This window comes from Misgurnus anguillicaudatus, chromosome 8 (assembly GCF_027580225.2).
Source record: "Misgurnus anguillicaudatus chromosome 8, ASM2758022v2, whole genome shotgun sequence".
NCBI classification, from domain to species: Eukaryota; Metazoa; Chordata; class Actinopteri; order Cypriniformes; family Cobitidae; genus Misgurnus; species Misgurnus anguillicaudatus.
The window spans coordinates 38,385,576-38,400,834 of record NC_073344.2 but is presented as its reverse complement, the minus strand read 5'-3'; the positions used below and the strand labels follow the sequence as shown (position 1 = coordinate 38,400,834).

Genomic DNA, 15,259 nt, shown 5'->3' with positions numbered 1-15,259 from the left:
TAATAAATGGAGTGGAGGTGGACATTTTAAAGGCAGACTAACAGGTCTTTGAGGGTCAGAATTGTAGCTGATAGACAGGCATTCAAATACTTATTTGCAGCTGTATCATACAAATTTTTTTTTAGATTATGTCTCACAGTGGGCGTGCACCTACGATGACAATTTCAGACCCCTCCATGATTTTTAAGTGGGAGAACTTGCAAAATAGCAGGGTGGTCAAATACCTATTTTCCTCACTAAGTTATACCCAGGTTCCCCAAACAAGAAAGCAGACATTCCTTCTTTCCTTATTTTATTAATTTTTCTCTTTTATCCTCTTCTCTCCTACTCACCTCCTATTTTGCTGCAATTTTAATAAATACACTAAACCAGCATAAAACGAAATGTCACTGAGCTTTATGGAGAATACAAGGAAGAGGAGGTGTGTATGATGTCGAGGTGTGTAAGAGAGGAAGATCTTGGACAAAAGGGCTGCTAGAACAAGGTGGTTAATTGTTCATTTTGGGTTGGCATCTTGTCAGCAGAGATAAGTTGTCACGTTTTCCACTCGAGCTGAGACTAAACGATAGTAAAATAAGTTACGGCTGTCCTTGGGGCTGTCTGCTGATGCACGGTGCTGTGAGCGTGTTCAGTGCCAGCCCGAATATCCTCCCCCCAATCCCTCCCCACATCAGCGCTTTCACTCGGCGTGATATTGATGCGAGTTGAATGTTATTTTATTCTGCCGCTAGTCATGGCTGTCACCGGCACTTATGAAAAGTGAAACAGCCTTCTGATAGCCTGAGCCAGAGTATCCAGCCAAACGCCAGTCAGAACTGGCTTCACACGAATGCAAGCCCTCCATCATTTAAACCACAGCAGACACACAATATTATACCTCCACTTGTAACGTATGGTAAAATAGACCTTGATGTAAACTTTTTGTCAAACTGACTGACTGATTTGCTAATACATTTTTTAAGGATTTGTTAGCGAATGTTGATTTATGCAATCATTTTCATGAATTAATTTGCTGGCACTAAAGTCTATCAGTATGAAATATCAAATTTGATTTCCACACATTAATTTTTGTATGGACCAGGAGTCTGGTCTATTTTTTATTTTTAATGTTACCTTATTGTGAATTTGTTCAGTGTGTATGGACCCTTTTACTGTTTGTACACAATGATGACGTGGCAGCGTATGCACGTGCGTCTTAGCAACGGATGTATAGCAAGAATCGGCAGTGAAGCAACACAGACAGAGAAAGTTATTTTAAAAAGTTGACTATCAACTTTTTCAACACAGCTTCCAGATCCGTGTACTATAGTGAAGTGGATAAAAGACGTTAGCAGATGCCCAAATATAAAGTGGCCAGATACATATATACGTATATTAGTATATTATATTAGTGCAACCAAACGCAACAACCAGACATTTTGATGCTGGGAAACCGCTTTGATAAACTTGCTAACACGTTAGAACCACTTAGGTTACCAAAATGCGCGCGCAGGCTATTTCATCATGTGCGTTGTAAAAGGGTCTATATTGGCATTTAAGAAAAACAGGCAGTACAAGTGGTATGTATGTATTTTGTCTAATTCAAACAACTTTTCGAATCGCATTTGCTGCTTTGTTTACATTTAGTTTCTCTTTCCAGATACTGGTCTGGGAGATTCCGTGTGCTCCAGTCCTAGTATATCCAGCACCACCAGTCCAAAGATGGACCCGCCGCCGTCGCCGCATGCCAACAGAAAAAAGCACAGGAGGAAGAAAAGTACCAGCAACTTCAAGGTGGATGGCTTCTCTGGCACTGCTGAAGGTAGTTCCTGTCTACACTTGTCCCACTGCTTTTCTGTCCCTCACACACAAGACAGTTCACTGAGTCAGATCTCTCCTGATCTTTCCTGTATCTGTTTCTTTCTTCACTCTAGTGCTGTGGGATTAAAATATTGACTTGTACTATTGGCCGAGTTTCTGCAAAGCCTCTAGCATTTTTGAAATCCATGTCATTTAATAATATAATGAAATAATTTTAATTAATTTAACACTGGGGATTTTCCTGTGTAAAGCCCTATTCGGACGGGATTAGTTTTACGGGGGTAGATGGCGTAAGGTAATTTTACCACAGGATGTCTGGAATATTGATGGTCAATTCGGATGGGATTTGAAATCTCAGTAAACATTCAGAAGTGGGATGGGGTAACTCGATTGCACAGCGCGTCACCTCTCTCGTCGTTACGTGCACATTACCTTGCTTCCTAATATCACATGTGCAGACAACATGACACAGACGAGGAATTCAGGAACTGATTTGCCACTGACTTGTTTTTCCGCCTAGAATGCAAGTAGATACTTCTTTCAGCGCTTTTATATTTGTAAGAAACCGTCAAAATATATGTATGTAAGCATGTAAGTATACCCTTTAACCTTAGACTTACGTAAAATCCAAACCCATGTGATTTTCTATGGCTTTAGTCAACGTTTACTTTCAATGTATGGTAAAAGATGCAATGAATGTTAATGGTGACAGTCACTAACATTCTGCCTGGTATATCTCATTGAGTTTCATATAAGGAAAATCATTCAGGGTTTAAAATATTTTATGCAGCAACACTGAACCTTATGCAATTTAATAATACCGTATTTTTCGGTCTATAAGCCGGGTTTTTTTTTATAACTTGGCTGGTGCTGCGTCTTATAGTCAGGTGCGCCTTGTAAGTCAGTATGAATTAATTTTGACATTTATGAGGCAAGAGACAACATTACCAGCCGCAAGAGTCCACCATATTCTGTTTCTGTATTTATGTAATTCAGTAGATTCAGTAATGTGGAATGACGAGTATGCAAACTTTTTCGGTTAATTTAGCCTATTCAAACCTTCCAGGTAAGTTCTGTATGCTATGGTTTATCGCTTAAATAACTGATAATATTACTTTAACATACAGACATCTATTCAGCCTGCTGTTCTGTCTGCTATTGTTTAGTTGAATAACTCGCCTTTCCAGATTAAATGTCTGTTCTTCGGCTTGAAATAATTTTCTAAATAAACGCGACGTATAGTTCACCCTGACTTATATATGTTATTTCATCTTAATGACGCATTTTTGAATGATGCGCCTTATACCCATGGTGCGGCTTATAGTCTGGAAAATACGGTAAATAAAGTTCATGTACGTATGAACTGTTCAATATCTGAAAAATAAAATATTAGGTGTAGTCATGGAATCAAAGTGGATCTTCATAGTATTATCCTGTATTATAGTGTGTAATTTTTAGAGGGATCTCTTGACAGAAATGCAAACTATATTATCAGTGGTGTATAAAGACCTTTCAAATGAACCGTTATGTGTTTATTGCCTTAGAATGAGACGTTTTTATCTACATATACCGAGGGTCCCCTTACATGGAAGTCGCCATTTTGTGCCGCCATGTTTCTACAGAAACCCTTAAAGGAACACGCCCACATTTTGGGAGTTTGGCTTGTTCACCGTGTCCCCCAGAGTTGGATGGGTCCATGCATGCCTCTCTCATCTCCGTGCGTGCTGTGGCTCTGTCTGGCGCGGCCCCCGCTGGCTTGGCTTGGCGCGGGGACTGGAAATGCGTGGCTCCAGCTAGTATACTGCTCCCAATAAGTGACAAAATAACGCGATCATTTTCCTATTTATGTGTTGTGATTTGTATAGTCAAACCGTGTACAAATAACAAGGTGATATGAGACACAGCGATCTTTTAACAGTATACATACTGAGAACTATATTCTCTGAAGACGAAGCACTGCCGCATGGGCGGAGTGATTTGCACAACTCTGACCGAACTCTCTGCTCCTCACCAGGGGCTTCTCGTGTGCTGCGAGCAGATCACTCCGCCCATGCGGCAGTGCTTCGTCTTCAGAGAATATAGTTCTCAGTATGTATACTGTTAAAAGATCGCTGTGTCTCATATCACCTTGTTATTTGTACACGGTTTGACTATACAAATCACAACACATAAATAGGAAAATGATCGCGTTATTTTGTCACTTATTGGGAGCAGTATACTAGCTGGAGCCATGCATTTCCAGTCTTTGTGCTAAGCTAAGCTAGCGGGGGCTGCGTCAGACAGAGTTACAGCACGCACGGAGATGAGAGAGGTATGTATGGACTTATCTAACTCTGGGGGATACGGTGAATAAGCTAAATTCCCAAAATGTGGGCGTGTTCCTTTAATGGACAAACTTTTTTTTACTAAGTTGTATCCGATGACATGTTTGTCCGGTGGCGGCTACGTAGCTTCTCTATGTGATTAAAAAACGAGGGTTAAGCAGTGGACTGAGGCATTGGTTGCAATTCACCAGCACCTCACCACTACATGGCACTAAAATTTACACACTGCACCTTTAAATCTTGTGCAGGTATTTCTGATTATTTAGACATTTTTGTGTATTTGCTTATGTATACTGTAAATTAATTCAAACCATTTCTTTATAATTAAACAAGTCCTCTCACATATAGCATCATGTATACAAACACCATAGGCTCCATTATCACCATTGCTGTCTTACTCACACAAAAACACACACACACACACACACACACATATGCAAGCACACAAAAAGTTAGGTCTGCTGTGACGGTGCAGTGGAACAGATGTTTCTGAGCAGCAGATGTGTAATGTGTTTCCTGCCGTCAGTATGGATCAGGCAGCTGACGGGCCTCTGTGGAGCGAGATAAATATGCTGAGTGATTATTACACACTCACACAGACATTTTGGCTAAACGCCGTCTGTCACTCAAACACACGCAGACTTCACTCATCACCGCAGCCATGATTCTGACACACGGGTAGATATTTGTATTTATTGGAGTATTGTGTTGCACATGGCACACAGCTAGTCACACCCCTGCTCATTTAACATCCAGTGGGTGTGATTCAGCATGGACTAGATCATACTAGTGTTAACGGTGTCATGTTCAACTTAAATTGTGGTTGTGTTACATACTAATAGAATAGCTGTACTATTGTAAGTTATGTAGAAAGGCTAGAATGTGAAGTCGTGTGTGTGTGTGTTGGGGGGAATGATGGATGTGTATGTGTCACATCAGAGTGTGTGTGATTAATTAGACTGGACTTATGTGGGTGGCCGCAGCCTCCTGAGAGTCGGAGGATCAGTGCTTGTTTAAATTGTTCCCAATCACCTTTATTGATCCTCTCCCAAAGGGGGCCAATATACTGTCAGCGAGTGAAGAGTGTGTGCGCGTTTGTGTGTAAATACAAACATTGTATAATCTTTTCTTTTGGTGTTTATATCTCTTCAATTGTGTTTATAATTTTGAGCTGAATAACTAAAATTATTTTAATCATAAGCATTCAGGGGTACATTTCTGGACAGCACCTTTACAGTACCTATTTAGGATGATTGACCAGTGTAAAGCACATTGATTCAGGACAGTAGACATTTAAGAGTAGGATCATTTTAAATATACTGAAACGAGAGATATTTCTTGCCATTGCTGTCTTGTTGGTCTTCTGAGAAATGAGGTTGTGTTAATGTACCTTCATCCCCACTTTATTTCTTTCTTCCTTAAACCCCAGAAACCCACTTTGTCTTGCCCTGATTCACGTTTTATGAAAAGGTTGAACATTGTCAGACGCTGCCCAGGTCTCTTTCCCAGCCCCCATTCGTCAGGCAGGCACTTAAGTGAAATATTATAAATAATCTACAGTATTGAAATCTTTTATCAGCTGTGTCACTTTCATTATTCAATAAGCGATTAGTAACAGTCTCCCAATTTAGCCATTAAGCACTTGTGCGTGGGGCTGGCGAGTGCTGTCACGCCGCGGGCCTGCTGAGGGATAAGGCTGTCAGCCTCTCTGTTATTCATGAGCTCCACAAGCCAGGTACCAAGCTCATAGTGTTTTATATAACACACACAGTCACGGTCAGGTACTGCTCACATATGGTTTTATCTGACATACACACGCTGTCAGGGCAAGGTGTCGCCTTTACAGTGTTAGCTGACACGTGAATTTAAGGAGCATGTCTAGGACATGTCAGGGTCATTTTCACCCCAAAAATTTTAAATCTGTGAGTAAATCTGTTTTAAGAATCACTAAGATTAGCATTACATTACATTATTAATATTATCAATATTATGTTCCTATAGCTCAGTGATAGAGCATTGCACTAGCCACATAAAAGATTGTGGGTTCGATCACACGGAGCACACATAATATTAAAATTTATGCTTTGCATAAGGGTCTGCCAAATGCATAAATATAATTAAAGAAATATTTGTGGTACTTTCTTTTGGTTAATGTTGATTTAGTTTATTACAAATAATTGAGGAGCTCAAATACAAAAGCAGTTAAATGCCACCTCAGTCAAAACTGGCATAATAATGATATTAACTCTCGTGTTATACATTCTTCAAATACCCTCATTTCAAATCCAGGCCTCAGGCCATTTAGAAATATTGCTTTTTGGCAAAATCGGATAGACACCATGTGAGTACTTAGACCTGAATACAACCCCAATATGTCAGTGACATAGATCACAGCACCCCCTAGTGCGTGGTTCATTTTCTTCCTTTTTGCATTCCGACTTTCATAATTTACGCAGTGTTTCATGTTGCATCTTTAGTTTTAGTTAGTGTGCAACTGTTTACTTTGGCTTGTCCGAAGAAATAGATTTTTTTTAGAAGTGGAGATTAATGCACTTAGAGGGTTTTGCATCACAAGACAGTCAAACGTGTTAAATAATAATAAAATTACTAAAGTAACATTTGTGAAAAAAGGAATTTCAATTACTGACTAATAACCTTTTTATAGCCATTAAAGTGAAATTACTGAACCTAAACATAAGAGCCTGATTAAAAAAAATTCAAGTTTACATGAAATGTCAGACGCACTTAGAGGGTTTTGCATCTGAACTCCTTAAGTGATGAAATTATTGTGTAGTATATTATCATATTGATAATGTGAATTTCAAAGAAATTGCTTTTCTTGGCACACGTCACTATACAAAAAAGTTTTAATTTCATAAGATAAACTTGCAAGTTTTGCTAGTTAATACTAGTATTACTGTATTTGGCTGACTCTCTTATCTAAATTGACTTTAGATAATTGCACTCATAACAACAATAGAAATTCATGAGTTTGATCCTTCAAACATAAAAATGTAAAAAAAAATATTAAAACAGTTTTTTTAAGATTTTCAAATTATTATGAGTAATATTAAGGCTCTTTGTTAAAGAACTCCAAGAAGTTCTGTAATATTTATTACTGTCTGTCTATATCTAAGACCGCTAGACAACACCACTCTTACTTGATCTATAACAAATTAAGTACCTCAAGTATTGTAGTCTCTAAATGTAGAGATTTTAAGCTTATTTACAATAGGTTTTGTAAATCAAACAGCTGTCAAATTTGTATAACCAAAAAGAATGCAATAACGAAATTTGGGTGTCATATAAAGCAGTGCTTCCCAATCCTGGTCCTCAAGGACCCCCTCCTAAAAAGTTTCAGATGTTTCCTTATTTCAGGGTTTTCATGGGTCCTTGAAATCCTTGAAAGTTTGTGAATCTGGTGAAAAATTCAAGGCCCTTGGAAGTTTTTGAAAATATACATACATAGATACAGGTCATTGAAAGTGCTTGAATCTATTTTATGCAAAAAGTTTTTTTGGGGAAAAAAATCCATATTATTCCCTGTGTAGTCTAGGATAATTTCATACAAATTTTAGACTTTAAGTACACGTGCTAAACTGTTCACTAAATCTTTTGGATACTAATGTTGGTTCATACCAAAATGCTTTTTGCATAGTTGCATTTGACAAATGAAAACGTCGCGGGGTTACGTATGTAACTTTTGTTCCCTGAAAAGGGAACGAGACACTGCGTCTCCCTTGCCATACTCCTACGTCCCTGTAACGCCGTCCTTGGCAATATTTCAGATAGCGATATACTTCCTGCTTCCTGGTCACCCTGTCTTTGTTGTTAAGCCTTACCATTGGTTGAATTTGATATACACATTCAGATGCACTTACCCTTGGAGGTGTCCCCAAAGTGTCACCGCAGTGACACAGCGTGAGTTCCCTCAAAAGGGACCTGTACAATGTATCTTTAAAGGTGACACAATCTAACCTTGCTCTTACTTGAAATGTGTCCCCACATTTAGTTCTTTGAATTTGAGGATATTGGAAAGTCCTTGAAAGGTTCTTGAAATTGAAGTTAACAAATGTGTGGAACCCTGTTATTTAAGACACCTTATTTAACTTATCAGCCTCCTTCCAAAATGGTAAACATGGCTCCCAAACTATAGGCGATGAGTTAAATCAGGTGTGCTAAATGGGGAGACATCTGGGGCTTTTTGGGAGGGGGTCCTCGGGGACGAGGATTGGGAAGCACTGATATAGAGCTTTCTACAGTTGTGTAAAATGTTGGTGATAACTGTTTTAAGAGCGTAGTTTTAGTAATGGGTCCTTGAACGCACACAGTCTCATCACAGCTGTATATTCTCAGCTCATGGTTACTGCGTTGCAGGGGTCCAGTCTCTAATTTCAGCTCACCTGCTTCTCTCTTCCTTGCGAGACAAAGCCTTCTCACACTCGTTCCCCTTTCATCCCCTCTACACACCCATGTGAAGATCAATCAATCCCAGCATGCCGTGCATTTTTACACTCTTCGCATTCCCCCTCATGCCACTGGAAGCCCACTACTCAAATGGCGAACTTATTGCACGGATGATCACAGTTTATCAATTACCGCTGAGCTGTAGGATTCTAAGTGGCCCTTGTTTAGTAATTACCATGTTTTGATAAGAACAGGAGACTTTGAAACCTGATCAGGCAGATGGCGTAGGTTCCTCACATCGCAGGGACAGCGGGAGCTTCATCAATGCCTCGCTTGTCTCACAAAGAGATAGAAGAGTCAGAGAAAGGAGATATGTTTTAAAAATCAGAAAGAGAAAGACATTCCAGAAGAGAGCAGGGCCTTACAGGTGTCCTCAGCTGGAATCGGTCTGGCACGGGGGCCGCAAACGTTTAATTAAAACATTCTGCAGGTGAACAGCTCTATGCTGCTATACACAGGAACAAAGCAAGGATGGTCTTATGGCTTCCTTATGGTATGGAAAAAAAGACAATTCACCTTTTCTCTAGCACTTTGCTAAAATAGCTCTCTGTGATCAACAAAAGCCGTTTTGAAGTGCCTTTTTAAGCACCTAAAATGAAGGAGAGATGTTAAAAGAGACATTGGTGAAATTGATGGTTATTAAAAGGCGAAGAATGGTTTGGATGGGATATCAAGCATGGCACATATTGAGTACATCTTCTTTAGGAACTCTGGCTCATACTGGTTTACTTCAGAGTCTATTGTGTGGAAAATGGCTTGATTCCGGACACCCATTAGCTTTAATTCGCACTTTGCCTAGATTTTGCGTCTCTGATGCCTTACACGGAAAGAACTATACGGGTTTGTTTTTCCAGGATTGCTGTTGTGTAACAAATGTCCCTTTTGGCCTGAGGGGAACAAATACTGCATTGAGCTAAAGTGGCTTCAGGTCAGTTGTCATCAGCACCGTGAAAATGAGCAGTTATTTAAAGAGAAAAGATCAGACCTGTGCTAATGCGTACATTCAGCTGAGAACAATAAGGTTGTGCATTGCTGCAGCAAGGATTTAAACTGCATTATGCTCACTGCAACAGTTTCAGCTGACATTTTCTGTTTATCTCTCTTTAAATCTCACGAAATAAGCTTTTTTTTTAGTTTTAGTATATTAATTTAAATATTTATTTAACAACTCAGATGGTGGATTATTATGGCTTTCTTAACTAAAGCAGTGTGTTTTTACTCAGTGACTTCATTACAAATGACTGCACCTTGTCCTTGCTGCTTTTTCTTATGAGAATTTTTTTGAAATATGTGTCTGTATTGCTGTTCCACTTTGTCCACGCCTGCCATGTTTTGTTTTTCATCTTTCTTTTTCTTGCCATCTCTTCCTTTACACTTTGCCCACTGGCGGATGCAGCTAAACGTAGGGCATGGAAACTAAATCGCGTCGGTAGCCTGCGCCACGCTTACAGCCGCAACGCTGAAGGTAACTCTAGCTGGAGAGGTGAAGGAGAGTGTACCCCTTCTACTAAAATAGTAGATGTACCAGCATACCCTCTGCATGAATACCACATTTCAAATGCACTTAAAGAGCATACGTCAATCTAACTAATTTACAGTTGTGTTCCTTGTCTCTCTATTTCTGTGTTCTCCTAAAGTTTTCCTCCGATTAATTATCGTGAATGGAAAATCAGATTGTCAGTCTTGTGGTGGGATGGACCCATTGTGGGAAGTCACATGTATGGTTTAGCTCTCTTCATATGCCCCCTGTCCCACTACTCCATCCCTCCTCCACTTTATTTATTTGTTCGCATTTTTCCCTAAATGTGGGTAACTCCTGTAATATTTGCCAGGTTATTAATGCTGGATGCTTGAAAGGGGAGGGGATAATATGAGAATTAATGACCTGTGTCACAAAGCAATACTGTGCGCTTTGACATTTCGCTCAGTTAATTTGTGTTTCCATCCATTCAACTCTCACTGTACCCCCAAGCGCTGGCGTTTGGGCCGGGTAGAGGTACTGTAACACCCCCACCCTCATTTCTGCGCATGCTGCATCTTTGCTCTAATAGTTGATTGTGTGTTGTGTTTTGTGCCGGTAAAGGTTGCCTGTGTCAGAGTTCACAAATTTCCTTGCTGCTACAATATCTTTGAACATCAAGAATCGAAAAGCACTGTAATTTTGTGTGTTGCTGCAGGAAAGTGTGTGTGTACCTGTGAGGGATATTTCAGGCTGGTAAGAAAACATATTTGTAAATGGATACTTTTTCCAGCTTTAAATCGCAAGACGTTATGAGTACCCCCTATTAGTTACAATATGGAGATCAGTACCCGACATCAGATTTGTGTGATGGCTGCCCATGTTTTAAAGTTTAGGCTGCCTGATGCCCTGTCAACACAGTGTTGTATGACACTATTGTTTTTTTTCTTATTAATTGTGTGCTTAGGGGAGGAGGTGGAGCCCATCTACACATTTGCCTCAGAATTTCGTCTTTCTGCATTGTTGCTTTTAATAATTGTCAAATACCGCCCTCTCCCCAATAGCGCTGCAATTTAATTAGGGTGAGAACATTGCTGCTGACCCCAGAGGGCCTGTGCCTTTGAAGGGTGGGCCCAATCTTGCCTTGGATGCTCCAGTGGTCCCACCAGCCCCCAAAACTCTCAAACATTACTAAAATACTTAAAATTAATACATAATAAGCCAAACAATTCTTTTTTGTTTTGCACAATATTTGACCTTTGCCATAAATGTGGTTGATTTTGGAAAAAATTATCTGATGTCTTTTATCCTTTTGATCCAGATTAGGAATGAGATCAAGGAACCCAAACTCTCTATTTCACTTTCCTATCATTCCCTCTTCGTCTCTCTCTCTGAGGCTGGAGGCCAGAGAGTTTTAAGCACACTGGCTGTCAAGCATGTCCTGCAGTCAGGGATGAATTCTGGGATTTGAACACAAGGCTCTTTTACAGCGGTCAGGGAGGCCTGTGGCCCTCCGGGACCTTTAACATGACTTGTATGATAGGAGTCCAATTAGGCCTGTGATTGACTCAAAGAGAGGAAATGGTGTGGCTGCACAGATTTCCCGCTGATTAAACTTGTTAAATGGCCTCACAGGGAGACGATTCCAAGAGAGCAGCACTTGTGGACAAAGTTGAAGGCTTATTTATTGGAAGTAACACTGTCATTGCCTGAATGTACTGTACATGTTATAAATCCATTGATTTAAATGTGTTTAAAATAGATGTTGCTCAAAATGACTAATTTGTTGTTCAAATAAGGCTACTGGGGATTCAGGCCTGTGACGAATAACAGGCAATATTTTATATCCTATAAAAATGTGTTTTTGAAACTCTTAATTTGTTCTAGCTCCTCCTACAACACATTAATATGATCAATAGGTAAATGTTGATGTTAATAACCAAACAGAAAGGTCTTTATGATTTAAAACGGACGCATTCAAGTAAACAGTACTAAACTGTAGCGTACTTGAAGCAAAAATAAAATTCAGCAAATGCAAACTTCAGTTGATGCATAGCTTTAGCCTACATAAATGCGTATTACTTTAATGTGGCGAGTTCCTCTTCAGCCATTACACACTGTTTTGTTCACACAATGTTTATAATAGTTTATTGTTCAGAGTTCATATTGTTGATCTTATAGTCCATTTGAAAATATTATTACTAACTGACTGTATTCGTCAGAAAAACACCAAATAACTTATTTTCCTGTCGATGTTCTCACACGCGTCCTCCGCTCATGACAAAAAGCATGTCCGGCTAAAGTATAAAAAATTATGACGGCGTTGATTTTTAAAAGTGTGCGCCCAGCCTGGGCACGTCCTTCGCTAGCGACACGCAAAAAGCCCAGCCGGCTAAAGAATTAAAAATGAACATGATGTTGTTTTTTTATAAGTCGTAATCAAATGTGCTGCTACATCATGCTCTGAATGCGCATGCAAATTTAATTTCTTCTGTGCACTAAAGGTTGGTTTTTGAAAAGCAAGTATATACTCCATAATATGATTTTGCACATCGTTAAAACCACAACAACTATATTATTGCAAATAATAATACTGCATGTTTTGGCATTCGGTAGCATATCGCAGTGGTTTGTATACGCATCAATGAGATGCACGGTGTTCGTTTCAATGTTCTTATTAATTAAAGCTCATATAACACACACTGTTTCTGCATTTCTGATGTTAATCTGGAGTCCCTATAGAGTAGTATTACATTCTTTATGTCTCCGAAGAAGAGTCTTTAGTTTAATCAGATTTATAAAAGAAAGATTAGCTTTACAGAATCTTTCCAATAACGTACGAAAAAATGAAGAAGGAGGAGTGAGTACGAGTCAGGCAACACTGTACAACACTTATAACTTATGATTCACTACAAGTTCGTGTCATTTATATAATATGCACACGCCTATTTCTAACATAAGACAGAAGTCTTACTTACCGCATGCAACTCATGACCTGGTTGGGAAAATCCAGCGCATCAAACACACAAGCAAAACTCAGCTGCTACCCCGGATAATAAATCCATTGTTTTCATAAGGCTGGCTTTCTTCTCCTTACATCCAAAAACACACTTCTTCTTTCGTGCAATTGTTGTGTCTTGATATTAAACAAAACTGTCGCGTGATTTGATGTTTGCAAGTTCTAGCGTCTCCCGCTGATTGACGGGTAGGCGGGGTTTTCCGGAGGAAGTGCCCATAAAAAAAGTGATACCTATAGAAACCCCTGAAATGTCAGCTGGACCTGTAATCGAAGAAAACTTTTCGAAACCTGGCGAAGTGCATTCTGCACAGAAAACTTATCAACAAAACATCGATTCAAATTAAGAGACAAATTATATGAAACGAAATTCGTTTTAAAATAGCAAACAAAATTTAAATAAGCTCGAAAATTATGTCTGACCCAATAATACTAAAACAAATATAAAACAGACATTCTCTATTAGGATACTTGTTAACAAAACAATCTTATATAGCGTTTATAATTGTTGGTTGGACTAAGCTTACTATTTTGGGCAAAACCTCCATTGTAAACCATTTACCTAAATAAAAATCACTTTCACTTTGAAAATGATGTGCTGTCATGTTAGACTCAGCGCAACGCCACATTTCTCACACTTAAACAGGGTTTATGAATGACTCCGTTTATGAAGGTCGAAAACAGTGGCGTAGTTTAAATAAAAGGGGTAAACGTGGCAAAAGTAATGCGTTTTAAAACGTAAATGCATTTTTACGTTTTCAGGTTGTTTCCCGGTCATGTTTTTTATTGGTTTGCAAACACCGCTGTGGAGATGACAGGTCCTTCCTTTTGTATGGCATTTTGGCCTTGGGGACTCTCTCTCTCACTCTCTCTCTCTCTCTCTCTCTCTCTCTCTCTCTCTGATTGCTTCTTCATTATGTAATTGCTCCCTCGAAAGGAAATTATAAACAGAATGTGTAAAGTATGTGATCTTTTACTTCCTAAGATCATGTTTCTAGGGGGGGATGTCTTTGATTTTGACACACCACCTCATCTCATCAATGCAGGATCTCTCTTCGAGCCATCTGCATGCCGTTTCCATTGCTGTCCCCTCTAATCACCCAGTCAATGGCCTTTTGTTCCTAACACTTTCCAAATGTTGACCCTCTTTGCTGCTAAACAACTTTTTTATTTTTTTTTACTCCAACTCCTGAGATAAACTCCCAAAAGGTGCTCTCACTTTCTCTCTCTACCTCACACACACACATTTTCCTAATTGTCTTGTGATTGGCCCATTAACTCAAGCAGGGCCCTGTATAGTAGATCCATATGTCACTTTGCCTAGGAAGCATTTTGGACACGGCCAGCAGCACAGTTGGAAGAATTGGGACACTGCTTTGGTCTGGTCTGTAATTAGTGGCATATCCTGATAAGGGTCGGGGGGGCAAGCATGCGGGTCAAGGGTTGTAGAGTGTATCCCGCAGCTAACAGGTGCTCTACAGGGACAAGAATCTGTCCTTGTACTGGCTGGTTACTGTTGACCTAGAACAAAAGCCTAACCAAACCTTCCTTAGTCTTTGTGTAAGTAAAGGTGAAGTGTGTAATTTCTTGTCCAATAGCAGCACCAAAAAGGAATCGAAGTTTGTGTGGACTAAGCAGATTATAACAACATCGACTTAACTATTGGTGTGAGTGTGGGGCGGGACCATGCCTCTGTCCAAATCTTGAATTGTTTGCCCAAAATGCATCACAAAATTGTATTACTCAGAGTTAAATTGCAATTGCAGCTGTGGATTAATAAGCATTTCTTTTCTCCTTGATCTAGAACAAGAGGACAACTTTGAATTCATCATCGTGTCTCTGACGGGACAGACATGGAATTTTGAGGCAACGTCTTATGAAGAGCGAGACGCGTGGGTGCAGGCCATTGAAAGCCAGATCCTTGCGAGCCTGCAGTCCTGTGAGAGCAGCAAACAGAAGGTGACAAACCAGAATAGTCTACCAAAACCATTAAAACACGATGTGCCTCACGCTATTGCTGTGAAGAGACCATTTCAGTGAGGCCAGAATATACGCATTCACACACACACATTTGAAACTGTAATTACTTTAGTTCTAATATTACACTGCTCCTATTATGACATGACTTTTGCATCACTACGGTCTTAAATCTCAACCCGCTGTGTGTGTTTATGCTCCAGGCCAAGGCCAATT

General features: G+C 39.6%; 1 protein-coding gene across 4 annotated transcripts in view; it reads left to right on the top strand.

Annotated features, from left to right (window-relative positions):
- The window catches only part of agap1 (ArfGAP with GTPase domain, ankyrin repeat and PH domain 1), a 216,578-nt gene that overhangs the window by 175,112 nt on the left and 26,207 nt on the right, over positions 1-15,259 (top strand). For all 4 annotated transcript variants that reach the window (XM_073870886.1, XM_073870885.1, XM_073870883.1 and 1 more), the window contains 2 exons: positions 1,643-1,801; positions 14,871-15,025. In XM_073870886.1, the coding sequence (XP_073726987.1) occupies positions 1,643-1,801; positions 14,871-15,025 (314 nt within the window). The remainder of the gene's footprint in view (positions 1-1,642; positions 1,802-14,870; positions 15,026-15,259) is intronic.